General features: G+C 40.8%; 2 protein-coding genes across 4 annotated transcripts in view; one reads left to right on the plus strand and one right to left on the minus strand.

Moving 5' to 3' along the window:
* Nucleotides 1-1235: 1235 nt before the first annotated feature.
* Nucleotides 1236-4527, minus strand: ndr2 (nodal-related 2; the record flags this gene model as incomplete). The annotated part of the gene is made up of 3 exons (XM_083932451.1): nucleotides 1236-1388; nucleotides 1713-2491; nucleotides 4263-4527. The coding sequence occupies 3 exons, from the start codon at nucleotides 4525-4527 to the stop codon at nucleotides 1236-1238; spliced, it is 1197 nt and encodes a 398-aa protein (XP_083788577.1).
* Nucleotides 4528-10675: 6148 nt separating this feature from the next.
* pald1a (phosphatase domain containing paladin 1a) overlaps nucleotides 10676-27174 on the plus strand; it is a 47360-nt gene continuing 30861 nt past the window's right edge. The window contains exons 1-17 of one of the 3 annotated variants that reach the window (XM_083932278.1): nucleotides 10676-10830; nucleotides 16381-16578; nucleotides 16758-16860; nucleotides 18822-19001; nucleotides 19476-19640; nucleotides 19744-19904; nucleotides 20454-20529; nucleotides 21404-21552; nucleotides 21663-21759; nucleotides 22010-22114; nucleotides 22508-22603; nucleotides 22711-22845; nucleotides 23117-23233; nucleotides 23674-23853; nucleotides 24009-24206; nucleotides 24618-24758; nucleotides 24860-24931. In XM_083932278.1, the coding sequence (XP_083788404.1) occupies nucleotides 16394-16578; nucleotides 16758-16860; nucleotides 18822-19001; nucleotides 19476-19640; nucleotides 19744-19904; nucleotides 20454-20529; nucleotides 21404-21552; nucleotides 21663-21759; nucleotides 22010-22114; nucleotides 22508-22603; nucleotides 22711-22845; nucleotides 23117-23233; nucleotides 23674-23853; nucleotides 24009-24206; nucleotides 24618-24758; nucleotides 24860-24931 (2160 nt within the window). In that variant the 5' untranslated portion in view covers nucleotides 10676-10830; nucleotides 16381-16393. Of the gene's footprint in view, nucleotides 10831-13052; nucleotides 13105-14520; nucleotides 14654-16380; nucleotides 16579-16757; nucleotides 16861-18821; nucleotides 19002-19475; nucleotides 19641-19743; nucleotides 19905-20453; nucleotides 20530-21403; nucleotides 21553-21662; nucleotides 21760-22009; nucleotides 22115-22507; nucleotides 22604-22710; nucleotides 22846-23116; nucleotides 23234-23673; nucleotides 23854-24008; nucleotides 24207-24617; nucleotides 24759-24859; nucleotides 24932-27174 lie in introns of those variants that run through there. The other 2 variants (XM_083932279.1, XM_083932277.1) reach the window with 2 other exon arrangements.

A 27174-nucleotide genomic window follows, 5' to 3' on the forward strand; every position in this document is an offset into this window, starting at 1 on the left:
AAAAAGATATGAAGAAAACATACTTTTCTTTTCAGGCTATGCTCCTCTAACTTGAATATCTCCATAAATATATTTTGAATTGAGACTTTTTCCCTATGTATTTGCCCGAGACTGCCATTAGCAAGTGAAATGTTGTCTTACCTCCTGAGTCCCAGTCAACTATTCCCAGTTTGACCACTACCATGGTTGTGACTCTGGCAAATTCCTGGTTAGTCAGTGTATTTTCAAAGGATCTGAACACAATGAGCCCTCTGGTTTCAGATGAATACCATTGTTAAAACTGTTACAACTGCCACTTTACAGTATTTGCTGGATATCCCCTGTCCCGGACAATGCTGTGTTTTGATTTGGCTGTGACTCACTGTGGATGACCGAATCACTCCAAAGCTAGAAAAGTCCACATTACATCTTTCAGTGTGTTGAATCACACATAGTAGTTGCAGGTAAATGTGTCAGTGATCTGAGTGATATCAGGTAGTGTGTTTAGTGGATGATTGCAAGATGAGTTTGTGGCACCTTAAACCAAACCAGGCATCTGTGCTTTTAGACTAGGTATCGTACATCAAAGCAATTTTTTTATACACTTTACTTTATAAAATATGTAACTTTTCTCTACAAAACTTCTTGGAGGTGGAGTCTGGAATTCTAATCCACTTTTTGTCAAATATTTCTTCATAAATTATTAAAAAATGCGATACCCAGCGCCAGTGCTTAAAATAGCCATGGTTAGTACACAATAAAACATAGCAAAATACATAATCCATGTGCAAAGTGTACATAAATACAATTTCTTTAATATTTACAATAAATACACATTAATTTACAGCTACACAAATGGTAGTGTACAATAAAAACAGTGCTGGAATATTCAACAACATTGCCATTTCATGTTTACATTGATGAAATTGATAAGGGAAATAAAGTTGTATGTTACATAGTGACATCTGCACACAGCTTGAAGACTGGATGCTATTGTTGAGTTTGTATTTCAGCACATCTTAAAGTAACAATGGTCTCCTTACAAACCAGAGCTCACATCACAAATTAAACTCCTATCTCTGCACATAGATCAGTTACAATCTTACAGTGCACAGTGACAAACATCGAAGAGCTTTTTCCTTCTGGCTAAGTGTTTTATTTTGTTTTTCAGAAATCGACTGCTCCTGCACAGCATTTTCTTTATGCTGTTAACACTGCTCAGCCACACAGGTCATGTTTAAAGGTCGGTGTAGCTGTCACTGGCAGCCACATTCATCCACAATCATGTCTTCGTGGTGTCGAAGGAGCATTTCTCCGTTCTCGTAGTACAGCATGCTTAATGGGCTCATTTTGGTTGGGGCGCAGCAGGGTGATGCCACTCTGTCGGGGTGGTAATGTTTAAGTAAACTCTGGAAAAGAAAGAAACAAAACAGAGCATTTAGATAGATAATCCCAGTCTCAGAACACTACACTTCTGGAAATAAAGATACTAAAACAGACAAATACTTATTTAAATATTCTTATGATTGATGATTGACTATTAAAGGGCTTTTGCTTGAAGAAAATATCCTCAGAATTTCAAGTCTTGTTTCCTCCTGTCTCAAGCATTATGCTGCAATCATGTCTTACCAGATATACTGTAAATGTGACCTCCCACTTCTATCAGTGATAATAATAAAAAATACTGGGCGCTCCAGTATCTCCCATTTTGTGTCCCCAATGGCACCACTCACCTGCATGTAAGCATGATTTGTTGGATTCAGGTCTTCTCCCAGGGGGCCAGGGCAAGGACCCTCACAGCGGTAAGCGTTATATCTTTTGGGAAAAATGATCCAGGACCCCCAGCCAATTTGATTAAAGTCTACATGCAGGTCCACTCTGCGACAGAGAGATTTTTCACTCCCTCTTTTGGACGCCTGCAGGCTTCTCACGCTTTGTTCTCTCTGGCCCCGTTTGCTCCTGCGCCTCTTGGGCCAGCGGGCCCTTTTGATTTCAGCAGGGGACAAGAACTTGGATTGTTCAGCTGTGTGGAGTAAGCTTGCTTTGGCCTTTGAGTTTTCACCAGAGCCAGTTTGTGAGAAGACGACCAACAAGGCCCTGTCACTAATGTCCTGCTCTCTTCTCAGGCTCGCCGGCTGATCAGGAAGCGACAGGCCTCTCTTTGTCTTTACCACTCTCCTTCTGCTTGACACTCTTTTGTGTCGACTTTTCACTGTCCCTGATTTTTGCCTGAGCCAGCTTAACAGGGGTTTGGTCATGTTGAACACTTTCCAGCTCTGTGATGAAGTGACCAGTGATGATTCAGTGAGCAGCCCCACCAGCTGCTGATCCTGGCAGCTCTTGTGTGTATGACACGCCCGGCCATGCTGGTTATAGATCTCCACAGTGATGTTGGAAGCACTCTGTGTCCGAGGAGGCCTGACTCTCAGCTCTGCCGCCTGGATCTGTTTGTCAGCCAGCAGGGCATGGAGGTCAAAGGTCGCAATCCAACGATTCCGCCTGTACGTCAAACCTAATGTAGTGAAAAGAGAAAGATTAGCATAACTGTATCAGACAGCTTATCATTAGTGGACATTAAATCACACCGATATGACAACACACACATGAATGTGCCAGTGAGCTTTCCAGGAAAAAATCCACCTGTTGTAGAAATAAACAATGAAAATGTTAAATAAATATTAACTGTTAAATGCTATATTTGAATTTAGGTAATTGTGTTTTAAGACTTCCTCATTGAAACAATATTTAGTAATAAATCAGGACAAGCAGGATACAACTGCAGTATTTTTTTAGATGTGTCACCAAGCATAACACTTAACAGGTCAACTGCAGCATATATTATGACAATATTTTTTCTATACTGTTAGTTCAAAGGTAGCTATCTTTAGTATATAATATTTAATCTCCCTGGTTACATTAGGTCAATGCAGGCACCACTGCTTTATGGCCATTTTGATTCAAATGTATTTTTGCACTGCATTTGGCAAAAACACAATCACATCTGTTTTGTAGGCCTACACGTTTTGGAATGAAATTAAACTTGTATTTCATCATAATGTGTTATATGTGTCATATAAAATGACACCATCTATGCTCTCTGTGATATATATTTTTTGTAATCTACATATCCCAGTGAAATAAAAGCATTTGTTGAAAGCATACTTACATTATGCGTAACGTAAATTGATGTATTTAAATTTCAATCAACATATATTAGCAATTTGTTAATTATTGTGCATCCCTGAAACAGAATATCTAATTATTATAATAATGGTTGGTAATTCTCAATAACCAACCAACATTGACCATGTGCTGTCTATAATAACTGCAATTTGGGGGTCCAAGCACCTCTCATGCCTTGCACAGTGAGTTGTGCACAGCCTGATAACTTCTCCTGTGACTTCATGATTAACGCTTGGGTCGATGGAGGTTTCAGCAAATCAAAGCGGCTTCTTCAAAAATAATCCAGTCATTGTTCGGGTGTAGGACAACATGTGCTGCGCCCACGTCTGCAATGTGGCTCATTGTGATTCAATGAGCAGGTGTGGTTCAAATTAATCTAGAGGATTAACGCATCTGAAACATTAAACGTGTGTATATCGTCCAGTGCAATGGCCGATTTATCTGGATTGTTGATTAAAAGTGCAAACTTGCTATTCATCCACTCAGAACCAAACACCGGGCCGAAACCGACGATCTAACACATCTTCTCTGCCTCTCCTGGCTCCTGCATATCCTCGGTCAAACAAATAGGTAATAACTCTAACACCTAGCAGCGATGTGGAATTAGATTCAGCAGCAGGGAGGGCTGTATTCTTGTTGGCTGCTTGTGCCATTAAATCCCGAGCTCTAATCTAATCAAGCCAAGTGTGAAAAAAGAACTAAGGGAAGGTGTTGATTTGACTTAACAAGAGATTTGTATAGGGGGATGTCTGGCGAGATATCGAATCAACATCACCTATTTAAGAAAAAAGAGGTTTGCTTTGAGAATTAGACAGAAAACCGGCCTTTTCACGCGCTGATCCCTGCATGGTTATTCACCCCCTGAGCGGGATGTGGATTGAGACCCTCTGAGGGCGTCTGGCTCGCAGCTTTGACAGGACAAAACTTGAGCCCAAAAAAAACTAACATTTCAGAGAGTCTTTAAGTGGTAGAGGAGAGACCCTACTATAAAACATTTAGCCTAGGAAATAACTTTATACATATCCCCTCATTGTGTTGTCCCTGCTCATTCAAGGTCCACAAAGACAGCATTTTCTGTAAAAATATCAATCAAATCTTACTTTTAGCCATCACACTCTTCACGGTGTCCGCTTGCTTTGCGGCATCTTGCTCCATAGTATCCAAAGGCCTGGAAAAGTTGGATTTGAAATTCCTGTAGAGATGCATCATGTAGGTGGGCAGGTGGTAGCCTGTCGATCGGTCCATCGCGGGAAAATGCTGCAGCGACCTCATATAAACTCCATCCCTGGTTATCTGGACCCCCCGAGCCAGCAGCACCAGCAGAGATGCGTGCAGCGCGACAGCCAGAGCTCCCAATGAACGCATGTTTGGGGCCGGTTAATGACAAATTCCTCTACTCGGAGATTAGGGGTGTCTTATATACCCTCACCCACCCCCTTTCATGTTTAACAAGTAGCTGACAACATTAAAGGAAATTGACATGCGTCCTCAAGACGTGTTACCTGACAGCTCATCATCCATTCTGTTGGTAATGAGGCGCCTGGGTGCGTGTTTACAAGGAGCGCAGCCTCTTTGTTTGCGCCATGTTATTTGGGCTTCTGGGGCCTGAGTCCCCATCCTTGGATTAATCGTTTCAGATATTTGGTTTGCACTAATTGTTAGGCTTTCCCATAGTGTAATGTAGTCTACTGAATACCGTCTGAGATGGACTATGAGGGGAATGAGCGGGCTTATAAAACAGACTAATTAAACATTATTGACATGAAACATTGTAAAACATCACTCAATATTATTAACTGGTTATCAGGATTATAAATAACATTAAAGTGGCATATGTCATTTGTAACCACACTGTGTACAATGTATCTTCTAGCCTATTTCCAACATAGACATAACTACTGTATCCTATAATGTGCACATACAAGTATATTAAGATAAAACTTACAAATGGAGATAGAAGTTGGTGCGTAAAACAAGTATGGACAAGGAATTTTACTCCTTTTGTGAGTTACTCTCAATACAGTAGCACAATCCAAGAAGAATTTACAGGTAGATATAGTCATATGTAAAAAAACTAATTGTTAGGCTTTCCCATAGTGTAATGTAGTCTACTGAATACCGTCTGAAATGGACTATGAGGGGAATGAGCGGGCTTATAAAACAGACTAATTAAACATTATTGACATGAAACATTGTAAAACAACACTCAATATTATTATCAGGTTACCAGGATTATAAATAACATTAAAGTGGCATATGTCATTTGTAACGACACTGTGTACAATGTATCTTCTAGCCTATTTCAAACATAGACATATCTATTGTATCCTATAATGTGCACATACAAGGATACTAAGATAAAACTTACAAATGGAGATAGAAGTTGGTGCGTAAAACAAGTATGGACAAGGAATTTTACTCCTTTTGTGAGTTACTCTCAATACAGTAGCACAATCCAAGAAGAATTTACACAAAGATATAGACATTTATATATAAAAGTCAGAAACATATAACTATTATGTAAGCTATAAGTGAAAAAATAAGCATGCTAGACTATAAGATATAAGACAGGCCTTTATCGATCATCAGACTCAGAGGGGAAATTCAGGTATTGTAGCAGCAACATGGGAATAGAAATAAGTACAGACAGATAAATAAACAATACATAACAAATAACATATATACTGTATCACATCACACAAATCAGCTTCCCAAGCTTCAATTATAATATTCATACATTGTTTCATATAGGGCTTTAAAGCCTAACCTTTATGACCAATATTGCATTTTTAGTGACCATGCTTTATATAGTGTGTTTTATTTTAATATATTTATTCCCTATAATAGGCCTAATAAGTACTAATATCCATAGGTTAGGTGTTAAGTGGTGGGTCATTTACAGTGTATTTGCATAATAACACAAAACATATTTGTGGATTTATGTATTTTTCAAACTGGCCTCTTAAGATATGAAACTATGGTAACCACAGTGTCACACAGCTCAGTAATTCATATTTTAGCTGAGGTTTGGATGTGAATAATTGCGATCATGAGACTGGCAGAGAGCACCCGAGGATGACCACAGACTGCGCATGCGCGGTCCGTCTTTTATTCACATAGCGAAATCCCTTTTCCTCGTAAATTTCCCGAGAAAGGGCAAAAAAAAAAAATATCAATGGACGTTGTTTTTTTGCAACAGCAAAAGGTGTACCTCGGCTACACCTCCCACACCAGACAAACCGACTCGTCCTGCTGAAAATGTGTTTCCTTAAAGGCCAGACGCTTTTTCCACCCACCGTGTGCTGAAATGGTGAGTAGCTTTAAAGTTTACGGCTCTTGCTGCACGAGCCACGGCAGCCGAAAAGTTAACGTCCGTGGCGTTTTGGACCCTAGGACCGTCCGCGTCTGAACACCTTTATTAATCATGAAGTAAGTATTTGCAGCTGCGCATCTTGAACAAGAGTCAAGAGTATCTTTCTAACGCGAAGTGTTTGTGTGGGTGATGGGGCTTACATGTGCTTGGCACCCCCCAACTCCCCGTGCCTGCACTGTATTGTGCACTGCTGCATCTAAGCTACGGTTCGGTCCCAGGCTGAGGTGATGAATGATGAAGTTGGATGGACTATAAAGTTAGTAGCTCATTAATAGGCAAACATATTTTCAGATACATGTAAATGTATGCTTTTATCTTCCATAAAAACACAACATTTTGTCATTTACTGTGATGTTTGGGTCATGCACTCGGCCTTACTCATTTTTAGTAACATTTGCAACCCCCTTTGCAAGCAATAAATGTACCACACAAAGATGGGGGATAGATAGAGGGATAGAAGGTGCAGCTATAGTGCTGTTACAGACAGACAGATAGATAGATAGATAGATTGATGGATGGATGGATAGATAGGATACACTGCCCCAAACTTCAGCTTAAACATATTTATAACATTAGCAATACATCATTTTCTGAATACTAACTTAAGCATATAGCCACATTGGATGCAAACTCATCTAATTTAATGGTCCATTTACTAGCTTCTTTACTGGAGAAGACACGGTTAAAAACTCTGAGAAGGTAGTAAGGGGACCTTTAGTTTGTCTTGTTACATATATTGTTGCAAAAGGTCAAGCATAAACTTAAAAGCTCAAATATACTATATTATAGCCTAAACATGATATGTTGTTATTAGCTAATCTGCAGAAAAAGTACTTTTATTCTGGAATATTATTGAAATGCAGTGCAAATACAATGTATCGGGCATCACACTCAACACCATCTTTATAAAGAAGAGGGCATTAAACCAATAATCTCTTGATCTTTATGGCTCAACACTCCATATCTAACAATGGCATAGAAAAAAAATATTTAAAGGTTAAAAAGGAATCGAACCATGACCTTAAAATCAAAACTGAATCTGAGATTTGGAGAATCACAACACCTCTTATTTTTTCAGTGATGCCCATAGACATGGTCAACGTTCATGAAATGTGTCCAGACATGTGCATTCCTCCCATTAGGTGTAATGTAAAGAATGAAAAGTCGAAAGCGCAGTAAGACAAAGCGCAGTTTGCCCTTTGATGTACTGCAGACCCGGCTGTTGTTTGATTTAGCCCGTGCAGCTGGGATCAGCCCCCTCTGTTCGTATCACTTTACCTTACATCCTGGGGGAAGACAGAAACCGGCTCTTGACAATCGAGAGCACAGATCAAACCGCGAACAATTAATCAAGAGTGGCAGCATGAAAGTCCTCAATGAATGGACACCTGATCATAAATGATTGAGCTATTTATTATTGGTTTATCTTGATAAAAGGAATAGAACAGATAGATACCTTATTTTCCTCTGGCGTATCATGCTGATTGTCTGATGTGAAATCTTGCTTTATTATGTCGTCTATTCGTGGGTCGTAGGGATATTAGTTGGGCCCTGATGAGACTATGAAGTATCTGTTAAGCTACTGTATAAACACCTGTTTGGAGTTGAAGTAGTTGTCATAAGATATTGAACATCTGTCCACCAGTGACTGGAGAAATCATGTGCACACGCTTGAGTGCAATTGATATTTTTTACCACAAGGTGTCATATTTGATCACTGGACTCCAAGTGGATATTTAATATCCCCCAATTTGTGTCTCCATGGGTTATCTCATTGCCATTTCATCTTTGCAGAAGCATTAGTGTTGGTGATATCTTCTTAAAGGGGAAATATTTAGGATTTCTATCAGCCTTTAATGTGCCAATAACACATTATTTTACTCAAACTGTGTGCTAACCTCTTTTCTGAATCATATTTCCTTCCAAAAAAGCCCAGTCTGCTCTGATCATCAACGCTTTTGGCGTCTCTGCGCCATCATTGCAGCTTGGATTGACTGTAACAGCACTATAGCTGCACCTTCTATCTATCTATCTATCTATCTATCTATCTATCTATCTATCTGTCTATCTGTCTATCTGTCTATCTATCTATCTATCTATCTATCTATCTATCTATCTATCTATCTATCTATCTATCTGTCTGTCTGTCTGTCTGTCTGTCTGTCTGTCTGTCTGTCTGTCTGTCTGTCTGTCTGTCTGTCTGTCTGTCTATCTATCTATCTATCTATCTATCTATCTATCTATCTATCTATCTATCTATCTATCTATCTATCTATCTATCTATCTATCTATCTATCTATCTATCTATCTATCTATCTATCTATCTATCTATCTATCTATCTATCTATCTATCTATCTATCTATCTATCTATCTATCTAAATATATATGAAGTATAGTTGTGACATCACAACCATACAGAAGTCCGGACGGCTCGCTTAAAGACAGTTTCTGAATACGGACTGTGCACATTTCTCTGTGTATTGAACGTTTTAATACTTTAACAATATTTATATAGCACCTCAACTTAATTTTTGATAGAGTGAAAGGGATGTCTCCGTACTGCAAGAAAATATAAAGAACAGTTAGAAAATGAATATTGCATTCAAATAATAGTCATTTAACTACCATGTTCATAATGCCCCTTGCAGCTGAACTTTGGCTGAGGTGAAATATTTTCCTTTACTATGTCCTTTCCTGTTGCTGTTACAAGGCCTTTAGCAAAGTGGCTTTTTGGGGGTGAGACAGACACCAGACCTGAGAAAGGATTTGCACCCGACAGGTGATATTAGCCGTATTCTCCTTTTTCCATTGAGTACACGCAGAGAGGAAGTGTTTCATAATATGTCACAGAACATCCTTTTACTCCAAAATAGTACTCTGCTTTATCACCATTTAGTAAACAAATCGGAAGGAAGTAGTTTTTGGTTGCTTTATTTTGATTTAGATTCTTTATCGTTTTTTTAAACGGACACAATGTTTATGATTGCTCACTCACTGCTGGAGTGATTGATTCATGCTCTGATGTGTGCAGGCCATGGGAGGGGTTCATTTTACGTTAATAGTGTTGCAAGAACATCAGAGTCTTGGCTTGCGTTGCTGCAGGAAGGAAGGAACAGGTGTGGCAGTAGCAGTGGATTTTACATTCATATCTTGAATTCCACTCGTCATGTTCGAAAATGCTCTAAAATTTGGACATCATGGTGTGACAGACAATTGATTACACATTGTTATGTAAGAAAATATTTTCACAGGGAGCCAGTCAGAGGATAAGCTTGATGTTGTCGTCTGTTTTGTTTACTCATTTAGAGTCATAGTTGTTGGCAGGTATGTGTAGCAGAACCGGGGATTTTTGTGCAGATGTAATATTGCTGGATACATTTAGCTTTATACAGCCTGCAGGATGAAATTGGACACTTGGTGCATGATAAGTTGTCCTGACCTTAGGGTTACAACTACAAGATGTAGAGCACACAGCCCTTTGCAGCTGAACCTCAAGCTTAAATCAAAGTGTTTGCCCAGCTGTAAGCCTGTTTGCCTTCAACATGGCATGTGTTAACCGCTAATGAATGGAGTAATTAGAGCATCATAGTGAATTAGGCTTACGTGATGTCATCTGTATGCAGTTGTTACCATTTGTCTACATGACATCATGTCAGTGAGGGTTAACTACTGCAGCTGATTTTAGTTTAATAAGCGAAGATTCAATTTATGCGTTTGAGATGGTTCTTAAAAGGTCTGCCATGTGTGGGAGGCATTGTGCTGCCAGGAGGCTCCGGTAATGATTGAATAACGAACTGAATGATGAGTAAGCATCTCTGGGTCCACTCCCACATCCTCTTTACACATCCACAATCACATTTGCACGCAGAAATCCCAGCATGCATGAGCAGCCTCGCACCTCATGCACAGGGGATGCATGCAACAAAGTAACAAAAAAACAACAAGGAAGCATCTAAACCTCCTCAGACAGAGAGCTGCACCCCCCTTCTGCCTTCTCCTGCAAACTGCCTGTCTGGGATTTGTCCTCATTCAAGGACTTGTTCACCGACGCTTTTATAAGGACGCCTTAATGATGCGAGACCGCCTGTTGTAGTGTGATCAGCGGGGAGAGACAGATTGCCTCACAGATCAGAGAGAGAGAGATGCCAGCGAGGATGTCTGACTGAGAGGATAGAGCTGCCTGCCGGAGAGCTGTCATTTTGGTTACTTTTAACCCACTATTTTCAGTGTTTTCACTTTGTTCCTCAGAGACTCAAGCACCTTTCGGATGGTAGACTGATCAGCTGAATGTCAGGTATAGTTGTGCTAATTCTGTGGTGTGACACTTGAGTCCTGCTGTGGGCTTGTGTTCACTATCATCTAAAGGACAAAAAGGATATGCACGTTGTTGTCTAAATATAACGTCAGACGCCTGGCATGATTTTTATTGCATACATGCAACTGAGATTTAAATTACAGCAAGCAAACTTATCTTAAGCTATCATACAATATAAAAGCTTCTTTTCCTTTTGCAGAGAGGTAGCCTTTGGTTTAACACACTTTATAATACCAGTCATGTTTGATGTTCACATAGCTACATGGATTACATTCTTCATGGCATGTGATGCCTAGTCTCCTCTGAAGTGTTTATCAGCTCTCATTCTTTTACCAGAGGACCAGGACTTCCCACGTCGGCTTAAATACAGCTGCTTAGTCAGGAAGTGTTTGCGCATACACAAGTTTACCACTTCAGTTTGAGTGGCAAGCGAAAAACCTTCTCGAATCGGTGTAAAAATCTGTCCAGGAGAGGTTCTCTAGAGCAGTGACTCATAAAAATGCTGTCAGTTGACCTGGCAGTGCTGTCAGAATATTGCGGTAAGACGCCGGGGTTACGAAAAAATGAAAGCCACATTACTGCAGCCTTGAAATCATCGGGGGATATGATTGCCATCTTGAAATGAAATAAATTACAGGCAAGGCTTTAAAAATAGATTTGCGCACCCTGTTTAGCAGCTCAGTGTGGAGCTGTGATGAAAGCAAGAATGTAGAAGGCTAAAGGTTATTCATGTGATTTATGTCATATTCAAGGAAGTAGAAATAGTTTTTGTTTTTTGTGTCACAGTAGATTTTCTGCTCTAACTGGAAAAAAATGCCTTTCAGGCAGTTGTTTCCAGTCACTTTTTGCATTGGAAATTGCATCCTTGAACAATGCATCACGCAGCTTCCTTTTTTGTCATAGTCTCTTTTTGAGCGGGCTGTCGGATGATTTATTTTGGACCAAAGCAATCATCGGAGCTGTAAGTTGACACAAATACACAATGCGGTCTTTTGGAACAGTTGAAAGAAAACGCTTTTCTGCTAAGGAAGCACTGAGCTCATTTCCGTGCAGCACTGATATTTAGCTCAGGAACTAGCAATGTCCTGTGGAATCACGCCTGCATGTAACTCTTAACCTCAGTGGTGAAATATGTGTACAGCTGCAGGGAGGAAGTGTCAGAGAGTACAACTAAGCACTTCCTGTCAAGGTGTGCTTACACTTCCTCAGTCTTGGGGATTTGTGGTTGGTTTGTATTGAATAGTTTGGTGGTCTGTGATGAGTGACAGACCGTGGGACGTTGTGTTGTTGTGGTTATAAATAAGACAAGGATTGGATTACACCAAACTTTAGTTCTGCAGCCATGCTGAACAGTCTTTTGCCCTTTTCTATATCCGTTGTAGGCACATTTCTGAAGCAACATATACCGAAAGTTTTTATTTGATTTGTGCAGACAGCAAGCTCTAAGACTTTAACATTAGCAGACTGAACAAGTGGCATCCGTGGAGACCAGAAATGCCCAGGATCCTTGAACAAGATGACCAATGTTGCCAAGCTAGCAAGTTGCATTGAATTTGGACTTGCATGCTTGCGGCTCTCTTCTCCATCTTGGTATTGTGGGCTGTGTTGAAAGAGTTACAAAGTGATACCCATCTCCCTTGAACCCCTGCATCTCTTGTGAATGAAGAGTGCTCTGCATCCTTCCTCGGGGCCACCAACAGATGCATCCTGCAGCTGCACGCTTCTTCCTGCCTGCGCTCAGGCCCTTTTGTCTGAAGACGTTGCTACAGCAAAGTTGGGACACCGGCTGAATTTAAATGGGGCAGCCCTGAATGGAGCAATGCTGGTTGTCTGGCAGGAGCTTCCCGTTTCCATGGCCCTTTTTCTAACTGTGCAGTCAGTGAATTTAAATATTAATTGCCTTTGACTAAGGTGAACTCAAGACCATGTCATTTCTATGTGGTCATTTACTCGCTTGAAATGTGAAATACATGTTTTCCTCGTCGTTTTATTGGCCTCACAATCTGCGCGTCACTACTCTAGTTGACATGTGGGATAAACAGCCTCTCTGATGAGTTGCCTTGATTGGATCTCCAGGAGGATGTTTATGACTGAGGGCTATTTCTACTCAGGCCTCCGCCCCGGCTGCCTGTCCGCCCTATAGACCAGTCCTGCCCATTCTGAAATTGTGTGCTTGTGCGTAGCTTGTGTGAAGCAAGGACTTCCAAAGTGTGTGTGCACCATGGTCCCACAGCAGAGGTGACAGGTTGTAAGGTAAGACAGAGGAGGGTCTTTATACTGTGTCTGTGTGTGTGTGAGTGTGTCTGTGTGTGTGTGAGTGTGTGTGTGTGTGTGTGTTTGTGTGCGCTTCAGCATTAAAATGTGTCACCTTTTGAAGGCTTGTTAAACCGAAGCTTCTGTCAGGAAGTTTCAGCCTGATTCAACACTTATTCGTTTTACAAATACAACAACCACATGAGATAAGGGATAGGAAATTCTAGTTCGGATGAGGATAATGGAAGAATCTGTTGTCTACTATATTTTAAAGCCTTCGACCGAGCCACATAGGAACATGCATATTATCATGCATGACTGTGGTGGTGGGAAAAGGAAACCTACTGATTAAATGTCCTTAGAGTGACAGACTGAAAAGGGTTTGCTATGTAAATTAACTGTGAGGAATGCACAGATTGTAAGCTCTTTTTTCAGTCCAAATAGGAAGTCAAGGAGACACAGAAGATACCTCATATCATGTTTCATATTGTACTTAAACACCACACTAGGGCGGCAACTGTGTATTTTTATAACTATTAATTAAAGTCAGATTTATTTAAATGGTTCACAATCACACGTTGCACATTTTCTTCAAAGTGCTTTACAATCTGTACAACATACAACACCCTCTGTCATTAGACTGTGGGATGGAAGAGGAAAAAATCCCCAAAATTACCATTTTAATGGGAAAAAGGAAAAAAAAAAAGGCAGAGCGACAGAGGAGGGAACAGCTGTGCCCGCTTCTTCTGCAGTGGTTCAGTGGCACCCACCTGTTATCTCCTTATCAGTAGTGGATGGACACACATTAAACTCACATTATAATTTTCTGGTAAAATGCGCGCTTATTTTTCCTTGAAACTTTACCAATAATTATCTTACAAAATATGGAAAAACAGAATGGCTATACTTCTTTAACCCATTAAATATCAAAATTAGTGAAAAATGACCACTGCAAGTTCCCAGAGCTCAAGGTGACGTCTGCAAACCTAAAATAGGAAATCTTCTAAAACACAGAAAAGCAATACCTCCTCAAATTGTTGAAGCTTTAACCAGTGAATGTTATGAATTAGATATTTATTGTTGAGCGATTTGTTGAGTAATCTTTCCAATGTGTTCCTTTTGTACTATTTGCTGTACAGTAGAAGAGTCAATTGTGTCGTCTTTGTGCGCAGCCTGTCTCTGTGAAAGGGAGCTGAACTTTAGCCATCTGGCTGCCAGATGTACCACTACTTCCTTTGGTCCCCTCCGTAGAGACTTGAGTCTCTAGCATGAATCTACTCCCCAACATCATTTGGGAGTGAGGACTAGGACGAGCAGGACGCTCTCTGAAAGCAGGAACTCCTGAAGTTTTTGCCCAGTGCCAAGCGACTGGGCACTTTGAGCTCCCACGAGGGGTGTTTCCCACCGACTGGGGGTGGGCGAAGGGGTTTCAAAAGAGAAAGATTTCTTGTGATGCCAAGTTCTCACACTCCTTTTTTTCACACACCATGGCGGAAAATAAGCAGCAAAGAAAAGGATCTGGGAGTACAGATCGCTCCTCATCTCACACGTAAGATGTCAAATTTCAGTGGATTGTTGCAGCATGGAGTTCTTTTCTGTTGTTTTTCTTGTGGTAGTCGCAAAATTGTGGCAACTGAGATGCCTTTGCTACGTGGTGAGGACTTAAATAGATTTGGGCAGCTGAAGCACAGTATTCTTGAAAAACCTCCCTTCCTTTTATGGAAGATTCTGTAACAGACAAGCTGTAAAAACATTTACGACTTTTTTTTTTAACTATGCCAGACAAAGTAACAAGCAAATCAATATGTTGTTGTCACCTCGGGGAGTTTCTTTGCCAAATCAAAAGCTCTGTGAGCACAAGGTTGACCTACCCACTCAGCTCCAGACGCAACAAAGAGGAGAGTAGCGGTGACTCACCCGGCTCTTCTCTCTCCACTGAGCCTCTCTGCACAATGAGAGCTCACTCTATTCAAAGCTGGTGATCAGAGGTGCTGTGACCCTTTGAGTAGATTTTGATGTAGGATCGATTTTGTGCCTTTGGTCTCCACTTTGCAGCTCCATTGTTACAGTATGTGTATCTGTGAGGTTGTGTGGTGACATGCTGTGCTTTGCTGTGTATTCCTCAGGGGCTTATGTGTATTTATGTGCGTCGGCCTCTGCTTGTGTGCTCTGGTGCTGTAGGTTCCTGACCAGCTACATGTTAAAAGTGATGTTGAGGAGCAGTGTTACTCCCGACTGCCAGTTTGTCGGAAGACTCGTTTGTTTATCTGCATGGCTCTCTGCAAAGCACACTGTTTATTCAGAGGGGAGGAGGTTTGCTTGAAACCTGTGGCTGGCTCGCGTGGGGGTCTGACTGCTCCGTATGAATCTGTATGATTGAAATACAAATACTGTCACACTTGATTTTGATTATAATTTGAGTGCTGACCTAACTCAAAAGGGGGATTTCATGAGTCACTGGCTATTCCTCTGCACCCTCTATCCCTTTAAAAACACTCACAAAACTACTCTCTTTATATTGCATGATTAACATTTATCTCATCGTTTATCACATAGCACTAAACTGGCTGATTGTCAGATACAAAGGTTCAATCAGTTCTGCGTTCTTTTCATGTAATAAATCAGAAATAATAGTGGGACCAGTTTGACAGTATCTCAAATGTAGAGAACAATTAGTTTTTAAACCCAGCAGCTGGATGAAATACATGTGTGCTTTCTTAAAACCTCTGCAGGAATATGCTTCATGAATGCAAACATGATTAAACGAAAAGCATACAAAAATAAATGCACACTGCAATTTCATGACATCTGTAACTGTATTAGCTGAGAATCCCACCTACACTGGGGGGGTACTATCTGCAGTGGAAAATTAAATAGAGAAAATCAACCTGGTACCAAAAGTGAATCGGGTTGAGCCGAACTGTACAGTGGAAATGAGGCCTGAGGGTCTATAACCATGGTAGCAGCTAGGTGTGGCTTTACTTCGGTACAGTTGTGCTTAGAGCTAAATTTTCAGTGAAAAATAATCTTAAAAATCTGCATGTTACTAGAAAATGTGTTCACATACTATTTATATATCAGGGATGAATACACCCTTTTTCAATCACTTCAGTGGGAGTGTGAGACATTCATCACAAAGCTTTTCACACTTAAAATGTGTAAGTGTCGTCACTTCCGCAAACATACTGTATGTGTCGCCGCTGTGTACGGCCTTTTTATGTATGTGTGTTTGTGTTTGCTTCCTGTTTTCTGAGTCCACTGCAATGTCATTCACAGCTGCTTGTGGAGCATGGGTACAACTGCCAGTGCCGCGCCACAGCCTGTTTCCGTAGCGTCGCAACTTGAGAGTGTCCATGGCAACGGGATGGCCGCCAGCATGCAGTCTCTCAGCATGAGCCCCTTTCAGACAGTCAACATCCACAACAACAAGGCCAAGTCCATTATCACCAACAAAGTCGCACCTGTCGTCATCACGTAAGTCCCTCCCCGAATCCACGTTCTCACAATTGGGCGTTAATCCTCTTTGATCACTCTGGTGACATCCCCCACCCCAGCCGAAGTATTTGCCCCTGTTATCATCTCGTTTGTCAATCCAGGCCTGGCAAATAGTAGCTGATAATTGAATTGACATGCTGTTGTGGTCTGTGTTACAGGTATAATTGCAGACAGGAATTTCAGATTCACGATGACATACTCAAGACCAACTACAAAGTGGGTCGGATATCAGACGCTATGCCCGAGCACTACCTGGTACAGGTAAGGACAATCCTCACGGCCCTGTCTGTGGAAAGACGTGGAGTCATCTAGCCTGCCTTCATGCTTGTCTGCTCTTTTCACATTCACTTGTCCAAATTGCAGAGTGGCACAAAAACATTGTCATGCGCTGTTTTATGATCAGGGGCAGCCATTGAAACAGGAATGTTGTCACCCTGCTATCAGGGCTTTGATCTGCTCTGTCACCTTTGCTGTGTCTGTTGATGCAGTGTTATGTCAGTGTTAACCCACAGCCTCTATTTACATGTGTATATATACAGTTACAGTAGTTTCACCTACAGTAAAAGCATGTCCACGTTACTTGCATGTTTTGGCCTCCCATGCACACTGAGCAGGTGTTTTTATCACAACTCCAAATGGTGCTTTTGAAAAAAAACAACCTCTATTGTGGCCACTGAGGCTTGGTTTTGAAAAATTAATTTTCCAATTCATAAAATGCAGAATTGATCTGGTATCTCATGACCCTAAAGAATCTATTGGTACCAACCATGATATTAGTTTGACAGGGTGAGGGCTAAATAATGCTCAAAAGTAAGGCTACATTTTGGTAGAGGGAAAAATTGGCTTTGGCCATTTTCAAAGGGGTTCATGACCTCTGATCTCAAGATATCTGAATGAAATACTGAATTCATATATCTGAATGTCAACTTTCTCAGTGTGTTTACATGCAAAACCCAAATTTCTGGTCTTTCCCCAGTTAAGAGAATAATCGGATTATTAAAGTTCATCCCGTATACATGAGCGTGGAAGAATGGGAAAATGACAGGAGTAACTTGACATCCGGGTACACTGTTTACATGTACGAAAGGAGTTATCTAGGTCTGTAAAACCGGGGTACAGTGTTTATATGGCGTTTGAGAAACCGGAGTATTGCCTTAATCCCAATATCATCTGGTTTTTAAACTCCATGTAGACGCACTGACTAACCGTAGTTGTCCTTTATTGTGCTGACTGCAAAAAAATAAATAAATACCATTCTTAATGTAAACAATAATAGTTCTAATAATGCACCAGCTTAGAGGGTTCAATTAGCTCTCTGAGAATCTCTTTTACATCCAAGAAAAATGTTTTTTCAAATGAAATATCCCTAATCGTAATGATCTAACACCTTTGCTCACTGGAGCCGCAGAAGTAAAAACAGCACAGTGGAAATAATATTATTGATTCTACTTTATCAGTCAGCAAATATCAACTAATCAGCATGCACACAAAAAGATTACAGAAAAGTGGTGTAATACTGATTTACAGTATTTAAAATGATGGACAGTTGATACATATTTAAGCAAGGGGCTTATCATTCCCCTCCTTTTGTTTCAGGTTCCCTTTTGCAAAATATTGAATTTAGTAGTTGTTTTTCAGAAAAGCATTTTGATAGGGGATTTGTTGCTTGATTTGCTTCACAAATCAGGATATTCCCTACACAATCCCTAGTCAGGATTTACATTTATATTTATATTGTTATGGCAACTTTGAAGAATAAAATGGTGATTAGATTGAGTGCAGCAGTGTAGGAGTTAGCGACGTGTATGAACCACACTCACATTGTTATTTTATACCTTATTTCAACTGAATATGGGAAAAAAAAGTCGGTAATAAGTTGGCTCAACCATCTAAGAAGGAGATGAAGGCAGCAGCAGAGGTTTAACCTGTTGAGACAACAGAGTAACTAGACTGCCAGTTTTGTTATTTGTCAACACAAAGAGGGAGAAGAGGTTTTAGGCATTTTCTGATTGTTCTGGTGTTTCAATGTGGGTGAAGAACTAAGCACTTAACTAGGATGCAAGTCATTTTCACGTGTAAACACCATTTTCAGATTTATCCAGCCACATAAATGTTGACATATTTGCTCTGCAGGATTTACAGAAGCTACTGCATACTTGAGTGGAAGCTGGAGAAATGTTTGGGTCATGCTCTAAGAAAATAAGATTTGCATTGCTTTCCAGGGGGAGTACTTTATGGTCCAGGATGTGTACAGCAAGGCAGATGTCCTCAATACCACGGGCAGCTATGGAGCGCCCAACTTCCGTCAAGTCAAGGGATCCTACCCGCTGTATGGGATGGGTCAGCCAAGCCTGAACGGCTTTAAACACGTACTTCAGAGGCTCCAGGCCCGAGGACATGAGGTCAGTGTTCCTTCATATACACACTTATACAGGCAGAACACACATGAGGTCACATAAATTGTTCAGATGTTGACTAGTAGATTTTTATGCCCTTAGTTTCCCTGTGTTGGTGCCTGTGTAGCTCTGCCTGGCCACTTTTCTAGCCATGTTGTCAGTAAATATTTGAGGAGTCAAGTGCTCAGTGGAGGCTGTGGCTGAATTGTAGAACTGAGCAAACAGAAAGTTGCGGTCATGTGTACCAGTGGAAAATATATCTCTCTGCTTACAACAGCTAGAAAACTGACCCTAATTGAAATGAAATTGACAAAATTATACATCAGGCTACTCTAAAGTCCTTACTCATGTGCCTGCATGTCATACGACAACAGATTGTTTCCAGTTGCACTTGGAAGTGGTGTAGTTGGTAGAAGGCAACAGCCACTTACTTTAAAAAGCTATTATTTGATGCCCATCGCGCTGTGCTTTTGCAAACAGGAGGTTATATTCTTCTGTGTAAGAGAGGAACCAGTGGTTTTCCTGCACAAGGAAGACAACTTTGTGCCATACACCCCCAGGAGGAAGGAAAACCTGCATGAGAACCTTCATGGCCTGAAAAAGGAGGAACTGGTGGAGAGCTTGGAGCTCACTATCAGGAAGGAGGTGAGGAACACACTCTTAGTCAGCATCTGCGTGAGACAGTCTGAGTTTTTTTTGGCACAATATAGTATTAAAACGCTTCTTCCTCCTTCCTTCCTTCCCGCAGCTCCACGACTTTGCCAAGCTCAACGAAAATATTTTCTACGTCTACAACGACATCGAGTACTTTAAAGACGAGCCGCAGAAGATCTCCATCACGTGTGAGGAAGACATCCACCTGACGGAAGAGGTCTATAAGAGGCCCATGTTCACCATGCCAGCCTACAGGTTGTTTACATTGTTCCTTTATTGGCCCTTAGCTCCTCGGCTCACATGTCAGTTTAGATAGAGCAGCGTGTGGCTGGTTGCTGTAGAATAACCAGGACGAGTTATAAATAGTGGCGCTTGTTTGTACAAAGAGTAGTTGCTCTGCTTTTTTAGAAGAAAAAAAAAAGGGGGGGGGCATGAAATCTAAAATACTGCAGCATCCTGTCTGCAATCAGCAGCATCAGCTTTATGAGCTGCACATTTGCACTTTCCAAGGCAAGAGACTATATTATTCTCCAGAGGAGAGTGTCTCTGACTCTCTTGAGGTTTTGTAGACCAAAGAAAGCAACAGGATGATTTGTTATAGTTCTGAACATTAATGAGCCCATGATTTTGATCTCCCATCATCCCTTGTGGATTGTCTTAAAACACAAAGTTTTGATCTGAGACAGGCGAGATCAGTAAACACGACATGAGTGTGTGTGCTGTGTGTTATGATGACCTACATAAGGGCAGTATTGACACAACAGGCGAAGGTTCAACTCTCGGTAACAATCTGTTGTATTGCAGGTACTACAGATTACCACTGCCAATGGAGGGAGCACCATTGGAAGAAGACTTTGACGCATTTGTTAACATACTCAGGGTAAGCTCGTGTAAAAACATCCATCATGATACACCAATTAGATAGACCTTTTTTGGTTGTGCTTCTCTTGATGGGAATTGTTTTGATGTGCCATTAAAGTTATTAATGGCTGGAATATTTTAGAGCATCTGGACTTTCTCACTGAGGTAACGAAAAGTTCACAGTAGGGTTTTTTTTTAATCCACATATAGCCTTTTGAATCTGTCCTGTGCCATCACTCACTAACTGTGAAACATTAAGTTCATGTCCACTCTTTGGTCGTCCGCTCTGTCTGGTTTCCGTCCTGTCTGGTTTCCGTCCTGTCCCTCACTCACTCAGGATGTTCTTTTCCTCTTGTTTTGCCCTTTTTTGGATTGACTCGCAGCAGCCGGTCCAGTTCTCTGTGGTTGGAAAGTGGCTCCTTTTTTTTTAAACAGTGTTTGGATCAGAGCTTTACTGAGTCTGGCTTACTCTTTCATTCACCCTTTCTTTTTGTAGTTCTCACTTTCAAAAGACAAAACAAGACACTCACAAAAGATTTCAGGCATGGCGATCCTCCATATTTACCAGTGAAATTATAACTGTTCCCTCACTTCCCATTTCTGTGGCTTAAACAGGATTTAAAACCACAGTTTCCTCGTCTGAACTCAGATATTTCCAAAATGTGACATTAGCAAGATATAAAGATAAGGCAGAAAGACAATTAGGCTTCAAGATTAGAGATTAAAACTGGGCTTTGGCTGAAGTGCTTTTCAATGACTCAGTTTATATGTCACCACGCTGTCCTAAAAACTTTCACTTCCCCAACCAAATTTAGGCCAGTTTTAACCTACCTATCCACCTTTATTATATAATGTAGTTTATCTCAGTTTCCTGTACGTGCTCTGTCTTCCAGGAGAGCCCCAGCTTGTCTCTGGGCCAAATTGCGCCCCGGCCACTGCCTGCTCTGCTCTTCAGCTGCCAGATGGGTGTCGGCCGAACTAACCTCGCCATGATCCTGGGCACACTAGTCATGAATCGCCTGAGGGGTGATTCACAACAACAGTAAGAACTCGGCATCAAATACATGTGGAAAAACAGAGAATGACATGACACGATACGCAGTTTTGATGCCAGGTAAGATAGGACTTAACCTTGTTCGTCTTGTTTTGCAGAGCTGAAGAGGCGGCAGCTTTAGAGCCCAAACCACTGTTCCAGGTCATCCAGTCTCTGATCAACAAGCTGCCCAATGGACAGCAGGTCATGGAAGAGGTAAAGCAGATGATCTACACCATCCCATATATAAAAAGACTGAGAAGGAGTGGTTTAATTTTCAACAATTTTTTTACCACAGTAATTTCACTTTTATGCAAAACAATCATTTTATATGCCCTAACATTTCAGGAGGGAATGTTTAATTCATGTTTCAGTCAAGGTCTTAAAAGGTCAAATTTGTCTTTATTTTTCATTCTAAAAAATCTCAGATCAAACAAGTTGATAATGTCTTGTTTTTATGTGACAGGTTGACCAGGCTATCACCGTGTGTTCAGAAATGCACAACATAAAAGAAGCAATATACGAGAACAAGAGTAAACTGGAAGGGATCGGAGAAGATTATCAAATACAGGTGAGTGATCTTTTTTTTTTTTTTAACTGTGATTTAGCAGCAGCCTGGAATTTCTTTTCAAAGGCAACCCCTTGTGCCGGAGATCACGTTTGATTTCAAACTGCTGCTGCTTTTCAGATTTTGTTCTAATAAATCAAGTGAGAGTGAGACAGAAATCTAAGGAGGATGATGATGATGCATAAAAGGTCCTCACCAATGTGGGGCCTTGAGCTAATGGAGGACTTAAGCAACCGATAACATTAGAGAGTTTAAAAAATATATAATTTGATCCTGTCAGGAAATCAGTGGGATTTTAAATGCACGTTTAGTAGCTTTAGTTGTGTTACTTGAGAAATAAGGAAACACCTCACAGCAATAAGAAACAGATAATTTAAGCTTTTATTTGTCTCTCAGGGAAGCAGCACCAAAGACTACTTTCTCAGCAGAACCATGCAGAGCTTGGAGCGCTACTTCTACTTGATTGTATTTAATGCATACCTTCACGAACAGGTAAAGATTTTCTTTTCTTCCAGTGTAAATGTTTTTATTGATATAAGTCAAAAAAGTTACAAGCCATTAAAATAATCTGAGTTTTAATTATATGCTGCATTTTGCAGTATCCTCTTGCCTTTTTGTCTAACTTCAGCCAGTGGATGTGCTGCCACACGTGGCTGTACAGGTTACTGGCCTGCATGGACCTATCAGAGCTGTCAGCTCCGGCAGAGCTGGTCACCAAAGGAGCTCGCGTCCTGGTGAGGAAATCGGGCACCCACACAAAAGATTAATGCCGTGGGCAAGTTTTGATAACATCTGTAATCTGAAAACAAAAATCCTATCGTGCAGCACACAGATGTATTATTCATACGAATGCTGTTTTTTAATATATTTTTTTAATACTGGTAAAGCTCGCCAGAATAAGTCAATATTTACTTCAAGATATCTCTCACAATCTTCCCACACAATCATGTAATCTGTATCTTCAAATGTGCTACTTGCTATGTTTAACCGAGTGTGTCTGCACAGGTTGCCGATGAGTGTTTGGCTCCTGACGTGCTCAGCACAGTGAAGGAGATGAAGGCTGTCAACTTCAGACGAGTGCCTAAAATGCCTGTTTATGGAATGGCTCAGCCAACATCAGAGGTGCAGCACATCCCCTTATACTATCATCTATTTAATAGAAAAGAAAAAAAAAACATCATCTTGAAGGATTGTAAGGGAGATAATGTATTTAATGGACTACTGCATCAATCTGGAATGGATTATTTGTAATAGTTGTCTCTAAGTAATTTCTTCGGCTTATTAGAATCAAATCAAGGGCCCACAGAAGGAAGAAAGGAGCAGGAAATATAATACTTCAAATTTTTCTAATCTATTTGTAAAAGACTGACTTTGCACATCCCTACTATAACAGAAAATCGCCAAATATGCATCCTTTCTGTCAGGGATATTCACAAGAGTACAAATAGACTCAGAGGAATGACTCATGATGATTTCGACTCATACGCCCACCTCAGGATGTCCGAGCCGGACTTCCAGCTCCTTAGTTCCTTGCCATCTAACCGTAAACTTGCTGTGTGCAGGCTACCGGAGCAGTTTTGGCTCATCTGACAGATGAGAAGAGGAAGCACGGCCACGTGTTGTGGGTCAACTTGCAGGAGGAGCTGGTGCTAGAAGGGAACGGTCAGATTTTCACACCGAGAGAATCCTCCTGCCTGGACCAGCACATTCCAATCCCATCGTCTGACCCACTGCTAATAGAGGTAGAGTGAGAATGATGGTTTTTGGATGCTTGTCCGTGCATTTATAATCAGATAAGTGATCAAGACTATGTGAGACAGTCACTAGTTTTACCATCAGAAGCTTTAGCTTGTCTTGTTAAAGTGAAAATGCTCTCATGTCCCCTCCTTGCCTGTAGAAACTTGAGACATCTCTCAAGGAGGAGATCCTTCGAGCTCAGAAGTGGCTGGAGGTGACGCTGGAGCAGGAGAAACAGATGAAAATGTTTAAAAGCTGCCTGACAGTCCAGGAGATCTTCAACCAGCACAAAAGCTCCAACCAGGGCCTTGTCAGCAAACGCATCCCCCTGCCGGACTGCAGCGCCCCTAAGGAGGAGGTAATGATGTGAAGGGCTGCATAAACACACGTGTACTCACAAACATGCAGCCACGAGGGGCAGAAATGGCTCACAAGTTCCTTTTTGTTGTTGTTTTTAATGAAGAGTGGTGACAATGAATGAGCCTTGTGCTCCCTCTAGTGGTTACAACAGTTACTGTGGGCTTTTTAGCACCTTTTCCACAACCCATTGTATTTTATGGTTTTCTGTCTGGTCCCGATGTTTTGTGTTGAAGACCACAATGGAAATAAGTCCTGGACTTTATTGTGTTTTTAACTTCAATTGTATTTGATGTCTTTCCATGTGTGTAAGACTTTGCGCTTAGATTTAGGTCAAACGAAGCAATGTTGTGGTAGAGTTTGTCTGTGTGCGTTTTGTATATTAACTCTGTGTGTTCTTTCTTGCTCTCAGGATTTTGATAAGCTGTTGGAGGCCATGAAGAGTGCCTTGGCCGAGGACTCTCGCTCAGCCTTCGTTTTTAACTGCTCCAACGGCAAAGGCAGGACCACGACCGCCATGGTTGTCTCTGTGCTGACTCTCTGGCACTTTAATGTAAGGTGCTTCCTCATTACTGTAATACCTAAAAATGATCAAATTAATGTTATCATCATCCAAAATACATAAACATAAAAACTGGTGTCCTCCACCTGCAGGGTTTTCCAGAGTTTGGTGATGAGGAGTTTGTGAGTGTTCCTGATGCCAAGTACACGAAAGGAGAATTTGAGGTATGCACACTTTAAAAAAAAGAACGTCTTTTCAAGCTTGTAAACTTGTAAAAACAATTCACTCTGTCCATTTATATAAACTCAGAATAAGGTGTAAACTACTCATCTTAAAATAATGAATTAAAGGAACTTAAAGTGGTTTCCTGTAAGATTTTCATCTGTTTAATTGTCTTTTAAATTACTGTCTGTCAAAGAGTGAGCTAAAACAATGGTGATTGATCATATGACCCACTAATGAAAGCACTTGTACTTGCCTTTTTGCTGAGTATTCCAACCCGCGTGTCCGTGGTAACATTCCCGGGCTAGATGTAATTAGACCGCCATGAAACTGACAGCGGTTGGTCTGCTGGCTGAGATCGAACGGTTATGCTGCGTTCACCTGCAATCTGAAATCAGGAACTTCCAACTTCTGAGTCAGGCTTGTAGTAAGGGCAGAAGTGTAATAGGAACATGTGTGTGTATGGATTTAAGAGGGTTACATATAGGGGGCGAACTGGAAGTAGAGAGGTGAATGTGTGTCAAAGTTTAGAAAAGAGCAAAAAAATTAGAAAGTAAACACACATAGTGACTGTGAACGTGCCAAGATGGAAGGTTCTCAATTTTTAAGGAATACAACCCTAAGACAGAGTGAACTATATTGATAATTGAAACAACATTTTGAAAACCAAACAAAAGTGCCAAATTTTTGCTAGTACCAGTGTCTTTAATTGTAGTATTTTATGCTTTTCCTTGTCATACATAATAGTAAACGGAGTATTGTTGAGTTTCCGACTGGTTGCTCAGACATTTTAAGAAGTCACCGCGGATGGCGGGAACTTATGCAGTCACCACTTTCTGACATTTTATAGACAAAATGATTAGCTGAGAAAATAATGATTAGTTACCGGATTTCCTTCTCAGTTCCATCTGCCCATTCTGTGTCATGGTCATCACAGCGTTTTCACATCAGTGCTGATACTGAGACAAGAGCTCTGGTCGTTCTTAAATAAAATATCTGCTGGTTATGGTAATTAAAGTGGGTTCTTTTTAACTGATTAGTTTTAGTTTAGTAAAAAGCGATGATTCAAAATACACATAACAAGTCTGCATTATGTCAGTTTAATCAGAAATTTGGGATAATTGCATGCTGAGAAGTGGATGCTATTGAGCATAATGTTTCACCTGCTCAGTAATTACATTGACTAACATTACAACACTAATTATCAACAACATGCTTTAGTGTGAAGTAAATTGATGCTGTTGCGGCTCAAACTAATAATTATAAGCGACTATATGTCTTAAAACAGTGCTGTGCTGTCGGTACTGTAACGTGTTCAATCCCTTCACCTCTCTTGTGACGAGGCTTGAATCTCTGTTGGTGGCACAAATAATATGTTCAACTGTCATGTGTATGCTGCTGCTGGCAACATAAAGAGCATTCACTTTTTGTGCACATTTGTGTTTGCTTGTGGTCAGAAGAATTTTTTTTAAGCTAGACAGGACAAATGCATATTAAAGGGGTGCTGTACAGTCCTTTTTTTAGGTTTCTAAACTCTGCACTTGTGATTAAAAGCTCTGGCCAAACAAAGCCACAAGCCAAAGCCTTTTCTCCTCTGGCCTGAACTGAGTAGTGTCTGTGAATTAGAGCAGCTCGGTGTTTTTCTTGATTCAGAGTTGTGACTGTAGTTGAAACCTGCTGGATGTGTCCTCAGCACCGTAAAAATGGACACACGGTAAGAGACTGCACTCTGCAGGCACACAATACTGCCAATTACTGCATGCCAATTACAGCAGCGCAGCCACCCCAGTTTCTGGGATACACAGAGTTGTTGCCACGGAAACCTTGTCTGCCTCCAGTCCTCATTGCCTTATCTGCCAAAAAGGGGTTGCTATGGCTGTGAGGTCCGACGCATCACGTCATAGGCTGGCTTGATATAATCCTCTCCTGCTGTGATAATGTTAATTGATCCTCTGATAATAACGCCCAGGGGGGCGAAGCATCTGTGGTTCCTTTAATTGAATGATTTCCTTAAAGCGTTTTTAATCAATATTTTTATAATGACATGCTTGTGAACATAGTAGAGCATTTGGGAGCTACAGAGCCAGATATTTCCCCCAGAGACTGAAAAAAAAGAGCTAAAAGAGAGTGAATATTGTACTTGCATTCATCAGGTGTCCACATGAATGATAATGTTGCTCTGTGACTGTTGGATGAGTAAATTTAAGCCACTGTTTGCTAGAAAGTTGGCCATATCAACTATAAA

This window comes from Echiichthys vipera (assembly GCF_963691815.1).
Source record: "Echiichthys vipera genome assembly, chromosome: 18".
NCBI lineage: Eukaryota > Metazoa > Chordata > Actinopteri > Perciformes > Trachinidae > Echiichthys > Echiichthys vipera.